This window comes from Mchenga conophoros, linkage group LG7 (assembly GCF_057382185.1).
Source record: "Mchenga conophoros isolate Kocher_MC1m ecotype Shallow Benthic linkage group LG7, M_conophoros_male_GT1.1, whole genome shotgun sequence".
Classification (NCBI taxonomy): Eukaryota; Metazoa; Chordata; class Actinopteri; order Cichliformes; family Cichlidae; genus Mchenga; species Mchenga conophoros.
The window spans coordinates 54,817,707-54,831,395 of record NC_140532.1 but is presented as its reverse complement, the minus strand read 5'-3'; the positions used below and the strand labels follow the sequence as shown (position 1 = coordinate 54,831,395).

At 40.5% G+C, this 13,689-nt stretch overlaps 1 protein-coding gene across 2 annotated transcripts in view; it reads right to left on the bottom strand.

Annotated features, from left to right (window-relative positions):
• The window catches only part of ap3b1a (adaptor related protein complex 3 subunit beta 1a), a 59,814-nt gene that overhangs the window by 31,272 nt on the left and 14,853 nt on the right, over nt 1-13,689 (bottom strand). For both annotated transcript variants that reach the window (XM_085280237.1, XM_085280236.1), the window contains exons 7-19: nt 8,947-9,129; nt 7,925-8,074; nt 6,327-6,424; nt 6,121-6,175; nt 5,967-6,038; nt 5,712-5,774; nt 5,475-5,607; nt 5,256-5,365; nt 4,968-5,144; nt 3,941-4,127; nt 3,129-3,259; nt 1,783-1,927; nt 597-771 (exon numbers count right to left, since the gene is read on the bottom strand). In XM_085280237.1, the coding sequence (XP_085136363.1) occupies nt 597-771; nt 1,783-1,927; nt 3,129-3,259; nt 3,941-4,127; nt 4,968-5,144; nt 5,256-5,365; nt 5,475-5,607; nt 5,712-5,774; nt 5,967-6,038; nt 6,121-6,175; nt 6,327-6,424; nt 7,925-8,074; nt 8,947-9,129 (1,679 nt within the window). The remainder of the gene's footprint in view (nt 1-596; nt 772-1,782; nt 1,928-3,128; nt 3,260-3,940; nt 4,128-4,967; nt 5,145-5,255; nt 5,366-5,474; nt 5,608-5,711; nt 5,775-5,966; nt 6,039-6,120; nt 6,176-6,326; nt 6,425-7,924; nt 8,075-8,946; nt 9,130-13,689) is intronic.

Sequence of the window (13,689 nt, the reverse complement as noted above, 5' to 3'; positions counted from 1 at the left end):
TCCTTCTAAGAGATCCACTGGATTTAGTTTCCATGCCCCTCGCATATCTTAGAAGTAGATGAGACAAAGACTCTGGCACAAAGACCATGGCTTCGAGCTGGACGACTGCTAGGCTTTACTCCGGTATCCATAAACATGCCAGTTTGAATACAGCTATACCTTTTTTTAAGTTGAGATTTTACAACATTTTCTGATTGTCACATTTTGTTTTGAATGTCCTTTTTTTTAAATATGATTGAGCAAATTTTGCATCCTCTATCCACACTATAGGTGCTAATGTAAATCCTGACATATCAAGTCTGAGGGGTTTAGTGGAGGAAAGCTACAACTGAGCATTAAGAACTGTAACTGTGAGTGGGCTGTGATGAATAATATAAACTGCTGAATCTTTCAACAGATGGAGTTTGCTCGGATGCAGCAGAATCGTGGGCACATTTGTTGCTGACTACGTGTTTCTGGCAAACACACACCTGCTTAATTAGCAAAGCCAGAAAGAGAAGAAGAGAAAGACGCAGGTAACATCTGGACACGCCGCCTTTGCAGGGAAGAAAAATTATGCTTTCAGATTGTGACAGACAGCAGGGATTTCAGTGTACCTGTCACCAGCAGGCTTGCTTTTCTTCTGCGGTGCTTTCTTGGTCTTTTTCTTCTTCTTTTGATCTGATTCAGACTCACTGGAGCTCTTTTCAGATCCACTGGAGCTTTTTCCAGAATCACTGGAGGTCTTCTCTGAATCCTCACTGCTTTCCTCCTCGCTCTCACTGCCCGATTCTGTACAGACACATGGACACTGTACATATTAAACCCAAAACAAATCAGACTTTATTCTTTGCTGAAATTTCCTTTCATATTACTTATGATCTTAATTTCTTCAGCAACAGCCACTAAATGTACTGACAGTCAATTAGCACCTTATAGTATGCATTTATAGCTTTTTTTTTTTTTTTTTGGGGGGGGGGGGGGGCACCATTTCCACCTGTATATCAAATACAAACGATTTTTGTCATTTTATTTATCAATTACCAGCCTCACTGTTTGCTGCTGACTCTGATCTGTGCTGCAGCTACTACTTATTTCTGAAGGCCCCTCTTTAAGTTTTAGTTGGTTGTTTTGCAACTGCACGTGATGAATGAGGGATGGATCTAAAACTTCACTGGCTAACAGCTTGTCAATCATCAGGACTCTGAAATGACTGCTGCTCAACACTAATATATTCCAAACCAAAAGCACAACAACATCAAATGTTGTTCAGCTCAAATTTGTAAATTCTCAAAATGATCAGTTAGCCAGACCTGGATAAACATCAGAAAAATAGACGGAAGGATAAAATTAGAGACACATTTCTAAAATCAAACACTTTTGAAAACACATCAAAATGAAAAACACATTAACAAATCTGTATAGTTTAATGTTATTATGCTTAGTAAAATGTTGTGTGTTCTATTTTGCTTGTGTCTACAACACTGCTGATCCTGCATCTCAGATTTGATTTGATAAATGGTAAAAAAAATTAAAATAAAAATGGATGCATGGATCGAGAACCATACACACAGGAAGTTTTAACGCAGTGAAAATTTTGCTGTGCTTTACACCTCCAGCTTCTAAACAAGATACCAAACTTTGATATGCTTTGCCCCGTGCAGGATAGTCGGATCATGGCCTCAAATAATGAGTGTGTCACTAAATCAACCAGTCATGCTAATGTTGGTTATGCTAATAACCAACAACATTAACTAGGCCTCATAAAAGGGGAAACTTTAAATCGGACAGATAGAAACAAACCTTCGCTGCTGCTGCTGCTGCTGTCTTCACTTCCACTGCCGCTGCTGTCGGATCCTTCCTCCTCTTTCTCATCTTCATCATCTGAGTAGAACTTGTCAGATTTAGGCTGTTTGGTCTTCCCAACTATTAGTGCCGACTCTCTCAGCTAAACGGACACAGCAGAGGGAAGATGGACCGGTTAAACTACAGAATCCAACTCAACTCAGATTCTAACTCATGCAATTTAAGCATGAGTTAGAATCTATAAAAATCTGATTCCTAACACGTAACAGAGGCATGTTCACATTTTGCACGTTGTGTAGCTGCTGGTCACTCCACACAGGCTTCCTAAATGTACTCAATTAAGCAAAACCAGCAGTGGCTTTTTCAATTAAAGGAGTTTTTAGCAGTATGTCGTCACCACCAAATCCCCAAATATGTTTCTGCTAAAGCTCAGACTTAAGTTTGTTGACACCACCGCTTTATTGCTGCTTATTGTTGCATCAGGAGACACACAAAGTAACAGTGATAAACCTGAGAGAAAATGCTAAAGCAATAATGTCCCTCACAAAATAAAAACTAAACTAAACACAAGAATAATTCTATAAAGGTTGTAAATGATCATGCTTAAAATATAAATAAATCTTTTCTACGTTTTCTTTTCTATATTTTCTGTGTTGCTCAGTCATTGGTTGACTGATAAAATGTGGGAAAAATGAGAAAAATGCACCACTTCATAAATCCTCACAGAATAATCTAAGGTGCTGCACAAAGGCCAAGTATGCAGCAAATGAGAACTACTTTGAAGTGTAATTTGAAAACAAGAATAAAGATTTGCAGCTGGAAATTAGGAAAACTTGTCACCTTTAAAAACAGTCAGTTTGGAGTTCCCCTCCAGTCAGCCAAGTAATAGTTGGAGGTAAAACCAATGATCTTCTCATTTTTTCCTGACAAATGCTTCATAATGTTAACAGAGAGCCTATGACTTCTAGAATCAGGACTGAGATGTGGTGCATTCTCTTTCCTCCCCTAAGGGCATGAGTTTCCTCGCATTTGAGCTAGTTTTGAATGTCTGATTTGGCTCACGTTTTTCTTTACACATCTTGAATACTGCAAATATGATGAGGAGTGTGTAAAAGGCAAAAAAGCAACACATCTGAACTTGTCATGTAACATATACACACACTCAGTGTGTTGTGTTTTTGCAGAAAATGTGTATTCAAAAAACCCACTGTGAAAAACACAACAACAAAAAGTGACCGCATTAAATATAAGTGAGTCCAAAAAAACATTTTTAATGCGTAAAATAGTCTCCTGAATTTTACACATCTGGTGTGTAAAGACGTTTAGGAAGGTGGATTTCTTACTGGTTCAACAATCTCCACGTTTCTCACAGACTGGTCGGGAGCAACAGCAGGCCAGTCTGGGAGCTCCTGGTACCCAGTGGCTTTAAGGTTAAGACTGTGGGAGAGAGTGCCCAGCTGGTAACGGTCTCGATCTGAAAGTATCAAGAAGAAAAATTATGGGGAAAAAATAAAAAAGTTTTTAAAAAAAAGTTTAATAAGTGGTGGAGAAATGGGATGGGGCAGCAATGACCTCACTGTGTTCTAAATGAAGGAAACAGCTTATAGTGGCATCTTCTCCACCAAGCACCGTCACCTCTCTGTCTATGATAACACGTGATCACACTCCCTGCTCTGCCTTCCCAAATGGCGGCACAAGAAGACAATCAGTGCGTGTGCTCTGGGAGGTGTGATTTGCCAACCACAAAAAAGGACTACTTCTCAATATTAAGAATGACAGAGGCCGTTAACACATTCATAAACATCCAGTAAGTGCAAACTGAGCTGGAATGTTAATGTTGTAGAAGGCAGCTTTTCTCTGGTGTCAAGCGGGGGAGAGAAAGAAAAGACAGCTAAATGAGAAAGCCGGAAAAAAGGTTAGCATGAGCGCAATAATTTACCCATCTCATTAGTGTGAGGTAAAGGTTTCTGACCTAACTGCCCTTCAGAGAGACACACACACACAGCAGAATAATAAAACCTCAGCCTGAATCAACTTTGCATACTGCAGGAAATAGAGCCACTAGGTTTGAAATAGATGAGCAGCTAATATGTATTCAGTGATGCGGGAGAGGAATGAAATTTAATCTGAAAATGGAAAAGGTATTTAAAAGTACCTTTGAAGGCAGACTCGAGCCCTGGAGCCGGTTTGGGGGCCAGTAAGATGCGTCGAGCGTACTTGCTGAGCGCGCCGCTCTTCTCGTTGGGCACTATCAGCTGCCGTATGAATCGTGTTCGGTCTCTGATGTCGTAGTTCTGGTCGTATTTGCCGAGGTTCAGGATGTACTGGGTCAGCAGCTTGGTCTGGGGACAAAAGTGTGGGTGTTTCAATGCTTTATGTACTTAACCAGCAGGTCCCCACGAGATTAGAAACTTGAAAGGAGACCAACCCAAGACAGACCATTAGGTTGTGAATATTTGAAAAAGTCAAGCACAACAAAAAATGTCAAGGAAACAATTCAAGTATTTAAGAGGAAGATGAAACCAGTTAAAAATAAATAAATAAAATAATTAAAAATATATCATTAGAGGTGCTGTTTTGGACAGAGCTGTGGAAGCATAAAGCAGACACGTTTGCATAACATCCAACTAACACTTTAGAAATCAATGAACTCTTTCAGTGATGCCTGCAAACCTGGTGTACAACCAGCTGAACTGAGCCAGGAGCAAATGTGAGTGTCGCTCATCAACAGGCATCTCCTTCTCCACAAGGCTAGAGTCCTTACTTCAAAACCCCCGTCTCACCCAAGCACAGGGAGACAGAGCACTTGCACCAACATAAATGATTTAGGTAGACATAAAAACAAAATCTGCTCCTGTCGTGACAGCAGCATTATCGCCCCAATCTTTTACTGAATTGTCATTACAAGGAGCAAGAGGTGTGATAATGTGCTTTGAGAAGGCAGCGTCTGGGCTCATAAAATCAGCTCACACACCAATTTTACCTCATCTGACTCAATGGGTCTGCAGACACCAAGTGGCTCTAGAAGATGCATTACATTAAAACTGCTTCACAGCTCTGTACTTGAAATGGGTATTTAGCAATGAGTTGCAACTATTCGCACATAAATCTCTGTAAACAGTTACACACACACACACACACACACACACACACGATTTTTCTCTGCATGTCTTATTTTGCACCTGCTTAGAGTTGGTCAGGTAGAGCTTTGCAGCTAGATTGACAGTCTGCAGCTTGACGATGTCCTCCTCTGCTGTGAACGTCTTTGCCATCTTGCGCAGTACATCGGGCGCAATCTTTGGCACCTTCTCGCAGTACTCTCCCATCAGCCACAGGATGCTGGCTCGGGCCATGGGAACCTGCAGTTGAGGGTGACATATCAGAGACAAAGAGCAGCACCTGTCACAGTGTTATTTCAGACACAATGCTCCAGTGATAACTTTCACGAGCAGCACAATCATGAACCGTACAGTGACGTTATCGAAGAGCTTGGCCATGTGTTTGATGATGTCACCGTGCTGAGTGGGTTGAGTCTGAAGCAGCTTCTTGATGACCACGATGCTCTCGGCCACCACGGTCTCTGGAGAACCGAAACAAGTCTTCACAAAACTGGACAGAGCCGACATCTCTAATGACGAGCTCAAAGTGCAAATATGGATTCAGGTAACTATTCAGTGAGGGCTTTTTACCGTCTCTATTAGAAAGCAGCAACACCAGACCGTTGAGGCATGTGTCCGTCACCTCAGAGATGTTGGTGGCGCACCTGCCGATGGCCTGGATGGTAGCTGCTGCGAACGCCTTGTCCTGACTCTTCACGTAGGTCTTGGAAAAAATAAATAAATAAAAAGAAAGATCAGATGTACTCAGTGTAATACCCCAACTGGAAAGTAGGTAACACATCTAATCACACAAAGAAAACAACAAACCTGGAATTCTCTCAGAATTGTGGAGATGTTAGCTTCATTAGCTAGATTGGTCAGGATCTCCAACTGGAAAAATCATAAACAGAAAGGTGACTGTTGTTAGGTTCACGAAAAGGTCAAAGAGGCTCAAAAGCCAATATGGCAGTATTTAAATGTGTCAAGCTTGTACATAATATTATACTATTACACATAATACTAAGCTCAGTATTCTTATTTGAGCTTACATGTACATAATGCAGAAAATAAAACAGGGGCTACCTTTAGTGTTTTGATATGCGTGGCATCTGTCGATCTCACATAGAAACTCTTAATGAAGGGCTCAAACATCCCCTGTTTGAAGAGAACTCGTGTTACTACACAGGCTGCATCAACCCAACACACTCTCATCCCTCTGCTATCCATGAGCACTCACCTTTCTCTGTATAGACATCGTGGCGATGTTCTGAAGCACAATGTACTGCACTTCTCTGCACACAACAGCAAGAAGACAGCACATTCACACATGGACATAGTCACTAGCAGCAAATACGCAAATGCTGTATAAATATACACACATATATATGTATTATCATTATCATTATTATTATTATTATTATTGTTATTGTTATTATTATTTACCTGTGGCTTCTCAGGAGTCGAACCAGTGACTTGGTGACAATACTGACTTCATGTTTAGGAGCCAGATGCCAGTAAAGCTGAGCAACAGCCATCACTACCTAAAAATATCAACCCAATAAGATAATAAGTAGATTATCTCACAGCATCTTATTAAAACAAACTTGTTACTTTCTGTCTGCTCACACTAAAATCGTCTTCCTTCACATGCATTTGCTCAGGCTCTACACCGGCACTCTCAAAGAGACTCTAAAAGTCATTTTTCAGAAGCGCTTTAAATAGCAGGAGGACGTGTGTCCGTCGTTGCAGGCACAATGAGAGGCTTCGGGCGTCTATGAAGATTGAGGATGTCACCGTGTTGTCATGAGTAAAGACACAGCATGTCACATTTTAATCAACACTTTCATTTGGGAGCATTTTTCCTTCCCGCTGCTACATAGCGACAGAGACCTTGAGGCTCCCGGATGATGGAGACCCGCACTCACTCTGGTTTTTATCGCTTTTATTCAGGCTTGTGTGGCGCATTAAGACAGGTATTCTCGTGTCTTTGTGTGTGTGGCGTGTCCTTTGTATGTAGTACTTTGAGTGAATGTGTTATTGCACATAAATGTGTCCTTCCAGGGTTACAACAGCATTAGCTGATGTGTTCAGTAGGCAACAGACACAAAGAGACGCTGTGTTTCCTACTATGTCCATCAACTTTGGATGTGTGTTCATTCGACTAAAAACAGTCGTATTAGTCTATACATGTTTGCATACCATTAAAAAAAGTGCCATAATAATGTGTGAATGGAGCCTGTAACTTGTTTATGAGGGGACTGCTTCTACAGATGGTGTTACAGTTTGTTAGCCTGACGTCTGAATCAAACAGGTCTAGAGGTCTGTCTGTGACAGGCAACCTCTGGTCTCTCACTTCCCAACTGATCAGGGATGATTGTTGCTGAATGTTGCCCACTGTCTCCAGATGAAAAACACTGCATGATCATTTTGGCTGCTAGAAGGCTGCTGCAGTTACCTATAATTCCTACACACTGCAAACACTCGCTATATTCTCTCCAAGCTATACTGAAACTTGAAACGAAGAATGTTCTCCTTCAAAGTAAAAGTAAAGTAAGTAAATTAAAATATGTGCTGTGGCAATATTTTAACAACTACAGCAATCACAAAGAGGGTTTTTGGTGCAGTACTGTATACCTCTTTGCCACCAATTTCATGCTTCCAGCAACCTTCAGCATCCACCCATCAAATGGTTGCAGAATATACCCTTTTCCCCAATGACCAGCTGTTACCGACTGTTCTCCAGGCCTGCATGAATAAAACTTTTGCAACTCATTTCATAGAGACTTGGCATATAACTATAGACCAGTGACACTGTTTTAACAAAAACTAAAACAGTAAATTTACCTCCTATCTTTCTGCAGATACCGCCCGACTGCACCAGTCTGTTTCTGTGCATCTCACACTGATGCTAATCAATCAGCGATACAGATTCTTATTGATGGAGCATGAGTTACCATGGCAATGCGAACCACATTAGTAACCATGAAAACCCAGGGTTAAACCTGAACTTGTGTCTACATGTCAGCGTTTGAGTGACTCACAGCGGTGTTCCTGCTCTGCAGTAGAGGTTTGGTGTTCCTGAGCAGCAGCCTGTGATCTGGATCCATGATGTAAGGCTTTGCTTCTGTCTGGTCTTTTTTTTCCTCAGAGTCAGAGTCATAGAAGGCTTTATTCTCATCAAACTCAGCACCCTGAAACACAAGCATAGTACATCAAACTAATGCACAAAACTATTTTAATAAAAATAACCCTCTAACAAAATTACAATTAATGATTTTTATTGGATTCTTGTGAACTAAAAATGCCCAGCCCTCAAGCTGAAGGAACACTGCCTTTTAAGTCTTGTTGGAGTGCTTGGTTGGTGAGATGCATCTATAAACTGTACATGTCCAATTAATTCATAAGTAAGACTGTCATAAAAAATGAAGCACAAACATGTGGACTGTACTATTTGTCAGATAACTCCATTAAACCGTGTGTTTTAATGCTCTAAATTTATGCTTTTTAACCTGGATGTTTATAGAGACTGACTCTCTTTCAGAGCTGGTGTTAAGTGGCTATTCCAGGAACTGCCATTTTTGGCACGGACCACTTTGACAGATGTGCTGACACAGGCAGCTGTGGCCAACTGTCTGCTAGGCCTCACTTCCTCTAATTTAAGTCACTGAACTGGTGATCTCGAGTGCATTTAAGCTCATGGTTCACTTTGGAGAATGCTTAAAAAGGCAATAGCTATCAAGTAATGTGGTTTGGTGTGAAGTACAAGGAGAGTTATTAGTCTGTTTGATAGCACTAAATAGCCTGTGCCCGTGTGATGCACCCATGCAGTTTATAGATGCAGTGTGCTAACCAAGCTTCTTAGCATAATCCAACCCTGTTGTCTTAATATGGTAACTTCTGTCTCCAAAAACATAACAGCAGTCAACTGTTTCACAAATGTGCAGTCCAAAAAAAATCAACAGGTGGCGTCACACTGGCTTTGCACATCTTTTACATACAGTCTATGTAACTGGTACTTTACAAATGTGAATCACTATTGCTTTTTGGCCCATGAAACCCTTACCTCCGTCCAGGGACTGGTGAACTGTGTCCTGGCATAGCGGGTCAGCATAGAGATGATGACCACCTGGCCCCACTCCTCCACATCCACCAGCAGATTACACAGTTTTCTGTAGTTCTTGTGGATCAGATCGATGCGATCTGGGCACACCTCCTCAAAGGCCATGACCACACTCCCAGCCACCAGCTATAGAAAGGATCAAAATTAAAACAAAGAACAGAGAGAAGCAAACTCGTGAGGAAAATGTCCCCCCCCCATTTATTTCACTCCACTGTTAACATGTGAGTTAATGAGGGTTGTATAGATTTGTTAAGCAAATTGGCTAAGCTGCAATATACACAAACTCTAGAGAAATAAAACACTGGTTAACAGACGTGACCCTGGATGCAAAGTATTATAATTGCACTTTCAAAAAAGCAATGGCAATTTACAGCTTTGATTAAAATACACAGTTCATCCTGTAAGCAGTTAGTTGATAATTGAAAGTAAATTGTTTGCACTTAAAAACATAAGTTTTCTACTGCTTTGTGTTTGAGAGAAGCCCATCAGTCAGAGTGTTTTTCTCAAGCATAAGTGTTCAGTTCATGTGGAAAGCAAGCCAAGGAGGAAGCAGCAGCTGAGAGATCCAATAATCAACTATGCTTTATTGGTAAAGGGAAAAAACCCATTTGACTGTTGCTCACCTCCCACTCCCACCCACACCATCACCCAACTGCCTGCTGCCTCGCTGACTGACTGCAAGGCTGAGTGAGTGACACGGCAGTGTATTAATATGCAAACAGCATTATCGCAGGCAGGTGAAGATGAAGAGAAAGGGAGCAGAATTCAGTCTTCCCAATTAAAGCCTTCTGGCCCCTGGTGGCCCTGTGGGAACCCAGAGCATTTACCCATCAGCACTGTCATGAGCCTGCATTGATTGCGTGAGTGTGAGAGATGTGCATGTGCATAGCTGCCGTCTGTAGATTCCCACAGAAATCACACACAAACAAGTATGTTTTACTATACTGCAGTGCTGTATATATAGTTATATTTCATGATATGCACAGGAATTTTATGTATATTCAAGGAATGACACGGCGCTCCGGACAGTGATTAATGTACTAAGGCCAATAGTAACACACACAGACACATGCATAATTCTAACTTTCATTTTTCCTGTCTTGATTATTCCAACTCATTTTTCATGTGCATTTCTCAGTCCTCCTTTGCATGTCTTCAAATAACCCAGAATGCAGCAGTTAGGCTGCCAACAAAAAACAACACATACTCCTGTCACCCCTATTACTGCTTCACTTGCTTCAGTGAAATTGAGAATTTTAAAATGTTATTATTTACATCAGTGTATCCAGAAAGTATTCGCAGCACTGTGTAGAATTATAAGGTGAAAAATGAATTTAATCAATTTTGGAAAAAAGGCTGAAACATGATCAAATGTGGAATAAGTGACGCACTTCTAATACTTTGCGGATACACTGTACAAAGTTCTATAATGCCAGGCTCCTGTATATATAGCAAAACTGTTGACAAGTCTTTCCAGTAGTCAGCCTGTTCAATCATCAGGTCCACACTCTGTTTTAAATACAGAGGCAACCACACCTTTGAGGTTGTACCGCTTAAACTTTCTGCCGTCATCAGCCCACCGGGTTAACTGAATCTGGTCTTCAACAACTGCTGAAAACTAATTATTATACTTACTTTTAATTGTAGTTCACACAAAAATCAGTTTGAAAGTATAACCCTAAACCATGTTTCACTATATCCTATCATCATCATCATCATCATGAGTCTAAATGGAACTTTAAGAAAAAATAATTAGTTAAAGCCACAAAAATTAAATCATCACACCTCTATCCAATCATTTCAGAATTTAAAAAGAATTTAAAGCACTTGTACAACCACTGTAATATATAGAAAGACGTTCCAATGAAAACTATTCATAGAGTCTGACCGGTAGCATAAATCTTTCCAGCAACCTTCATTTAAGCATCAGTGTCAATAACATTTTACAGCAGACTAACTTAGTCAAAGCATTTAGTAAAACATGGATTTTTAAGTATGTCGTGTGTATTTTTGTCTTCTTCTGACCCTCTCCTGTCTCTGAGGCTATTAAAAGCAACACTCCTTAGCACGTGCATCCTGCAGCAAGGCTTTGTGCATTCTCTACCAACTTCCCCCATTAGACACAGCTCCAAGGTAAACTACATGCACCATCAACAAAACTGACACCCCAATCTATGGAGTTCATACACCTCCTCCCCGTCCCCTACCTCGGCCATATTATCTACCCTGCATGACAAGCCGGTAATGGAAAAATCACACTAAGCAAATGGTTCTTCTAATAACAATAAATTTCCTATAAAATTATGAAGGGCTCAAACCGTTTCCTTGCATCTATTTTGCTATGAATTCTAATTAGGGTGCCAGGAAGGCAGAGTGCTGGGTCATCACGTCAGAGACAACGCGCGCCTTTTTGATTGATGGCCCGGTGTGGGGTCGGCCTATCCTCCCTCTGCTTACTCTCTTCTTTCTCCCTCCCTCCCTCTCTCCTTTTTCTCTTAAATTAATGGGCATCTCACCTAGCCCCTAATCATAGTACCCCCACTGCCACTCCCCCCAACTGCTCCTCCTTTCTCTTCTCATTTCAATTTTGCAGAAGGTGCATGGGGGAGAGGGGGGGAGAGGACGGGAGAGATCGATCATTTATCTTGTAATGGCTGGATAATAGATCCATCACGGTAAAACAGCTGCACAAACTCCTGTGTTGTCTCTGTCATCAGGCCTTCCCATTTTCTCTTTAAACCATCCTGCCTATAAGCAGCCCCCCCACCCACCACCACATGTGTCACAGCCATTTAACCAAAGAGGCACATCTGTAAAGGTAAATGTCAGCAGGCCTGGACAACGCCATAGCCTGAATGATAACCAAATGCTTCCATCTCCCACTAACACCATTGTAATACCAGTTCAACAGCTTTAAGCCACACAGCTAACTTAGTATGAAGAAAAACTGTGCAACAAATTGAAATCTGACTGAAAAGCTGCCAGAAAAACGTAAGGTTCCAATAGAGTTGTTGTCAAAAACTGAAATTTCGATAGCTTTATAAATACAAAATATGTTTTTCGTTATGTAAAACCAGATCCGTAACCCTGCTGTACATGCTGACTCGTCTACATTAAACATTAGCACACCTAAATGTCTAGGCATGAATGCATATGGATACCCTTTATAGTCAAGTCTCATTAAATTATTTATAAGCACATCTAATAACAACTGGCATTGATCAAAGTGTGATACAGCGTTAAAAAACATCCACAAAAACCCCCATCAAAACTCGATCTGATTTACAGGCAAAGGAATTAAAATGAGTTTTCAACCAGGTCTTTAAAAACAGTCTTTGTTGGTGAATGGGGTTTACCGGGGGTTAGGAACAGCTATTCGAAAGGCTCAGTCTCCTCTATGTTTCACCCTGGACAACAAGACAAATAACCCAAGGACATCTCCTTAGCAAACTTCCCTGATCTCGTGGGAACGTGCGAAATTAAAAGAGGTAATAGTGACCTTTCCAGTCACCTTGTGACAAACACAGTTTGGGGAATTGGCCTCTTTTCTAAACTGCAATTTTTAACTTAACTATGACATTTTTTCATAGCAGGAGAAGATGGATTTTTGACAAATTCATGTGATATTCAACCAATGTTCATATATCCAAGCCAGAACTAGTTATGACTAGTCATAAGCAATGACATTCTGATATTTTTATTAAAATAAAAAAATGATACAAAATGCAAAAATTACATACAGAGGATGGCGATCTGGCCTGTGTTATTTTTACGAATTAGATATGTAATCTTTAGTCATTTACAACCGCTCCAAATGCCTTTTCTTTTTCTCCAATATTATAAGCAACATTATCGAGAGGCTAGCCTGGAAAATTAGCATTTCATGTCTGCAAACATCAACAGATGTGATTTTGATGAAGAAAATCAAACCAGCAAAAGCTGAGATAAATCAACTCAGTCTCTAGTAGACAAGCAAAATAGTCCAGATTTCTAATGCTGAGAGCTAATGCTGTCTGTAATTTGAAATTTGGACATATACAGTTAATTTTTGGCAAAACTGTATGAAAATAGTGTTCAAGTGTTAACATACCTGTTAAAACTGTTCCCTTTTATTTAAACTGCAGTCTTGTTTTCACTTTTAGATTTCAGCAGGGATGAAGATCATAGATCGGCACATTTGTTTGTTTGGACCACACGTATTTTGTGAGATATTCGCCTTTGTAAACTTAAGGCAGTCATAATGTGAGATATTTTCTTAATATGAGACAAGGATTAAAAAATACTTTGCCACCCCAAAGTAAGTACGACCGCTGAGTTCATAACAGAACCTACATAACAAATATTCACAATCGCAATCAATCCAGCTGATACATAACAACTGATGTCATCATCAGGGTTTTTATTTCACACTTACAAAGATCCTAGAAAGTTTTTGAAGGCAGCACAAAACAGCCATCCAGCTAGTACACTAACACTTGAATGTAGTAGCAGGAGTAATCCTTTCCATTACATATAATATAACAAGAACCTCTGATGGCACCGATTCAGCTCTGGACATTATTGTGGGACTTGTAAATTCTACATGGCATCGTCGAATGCATCGCCTCACTTGAAAGCTATTCAGCATCCACTGCATTTAGGTTTTTCACCATTCATCACCGACTGATGTGCTTGTGCGTCTGTGTG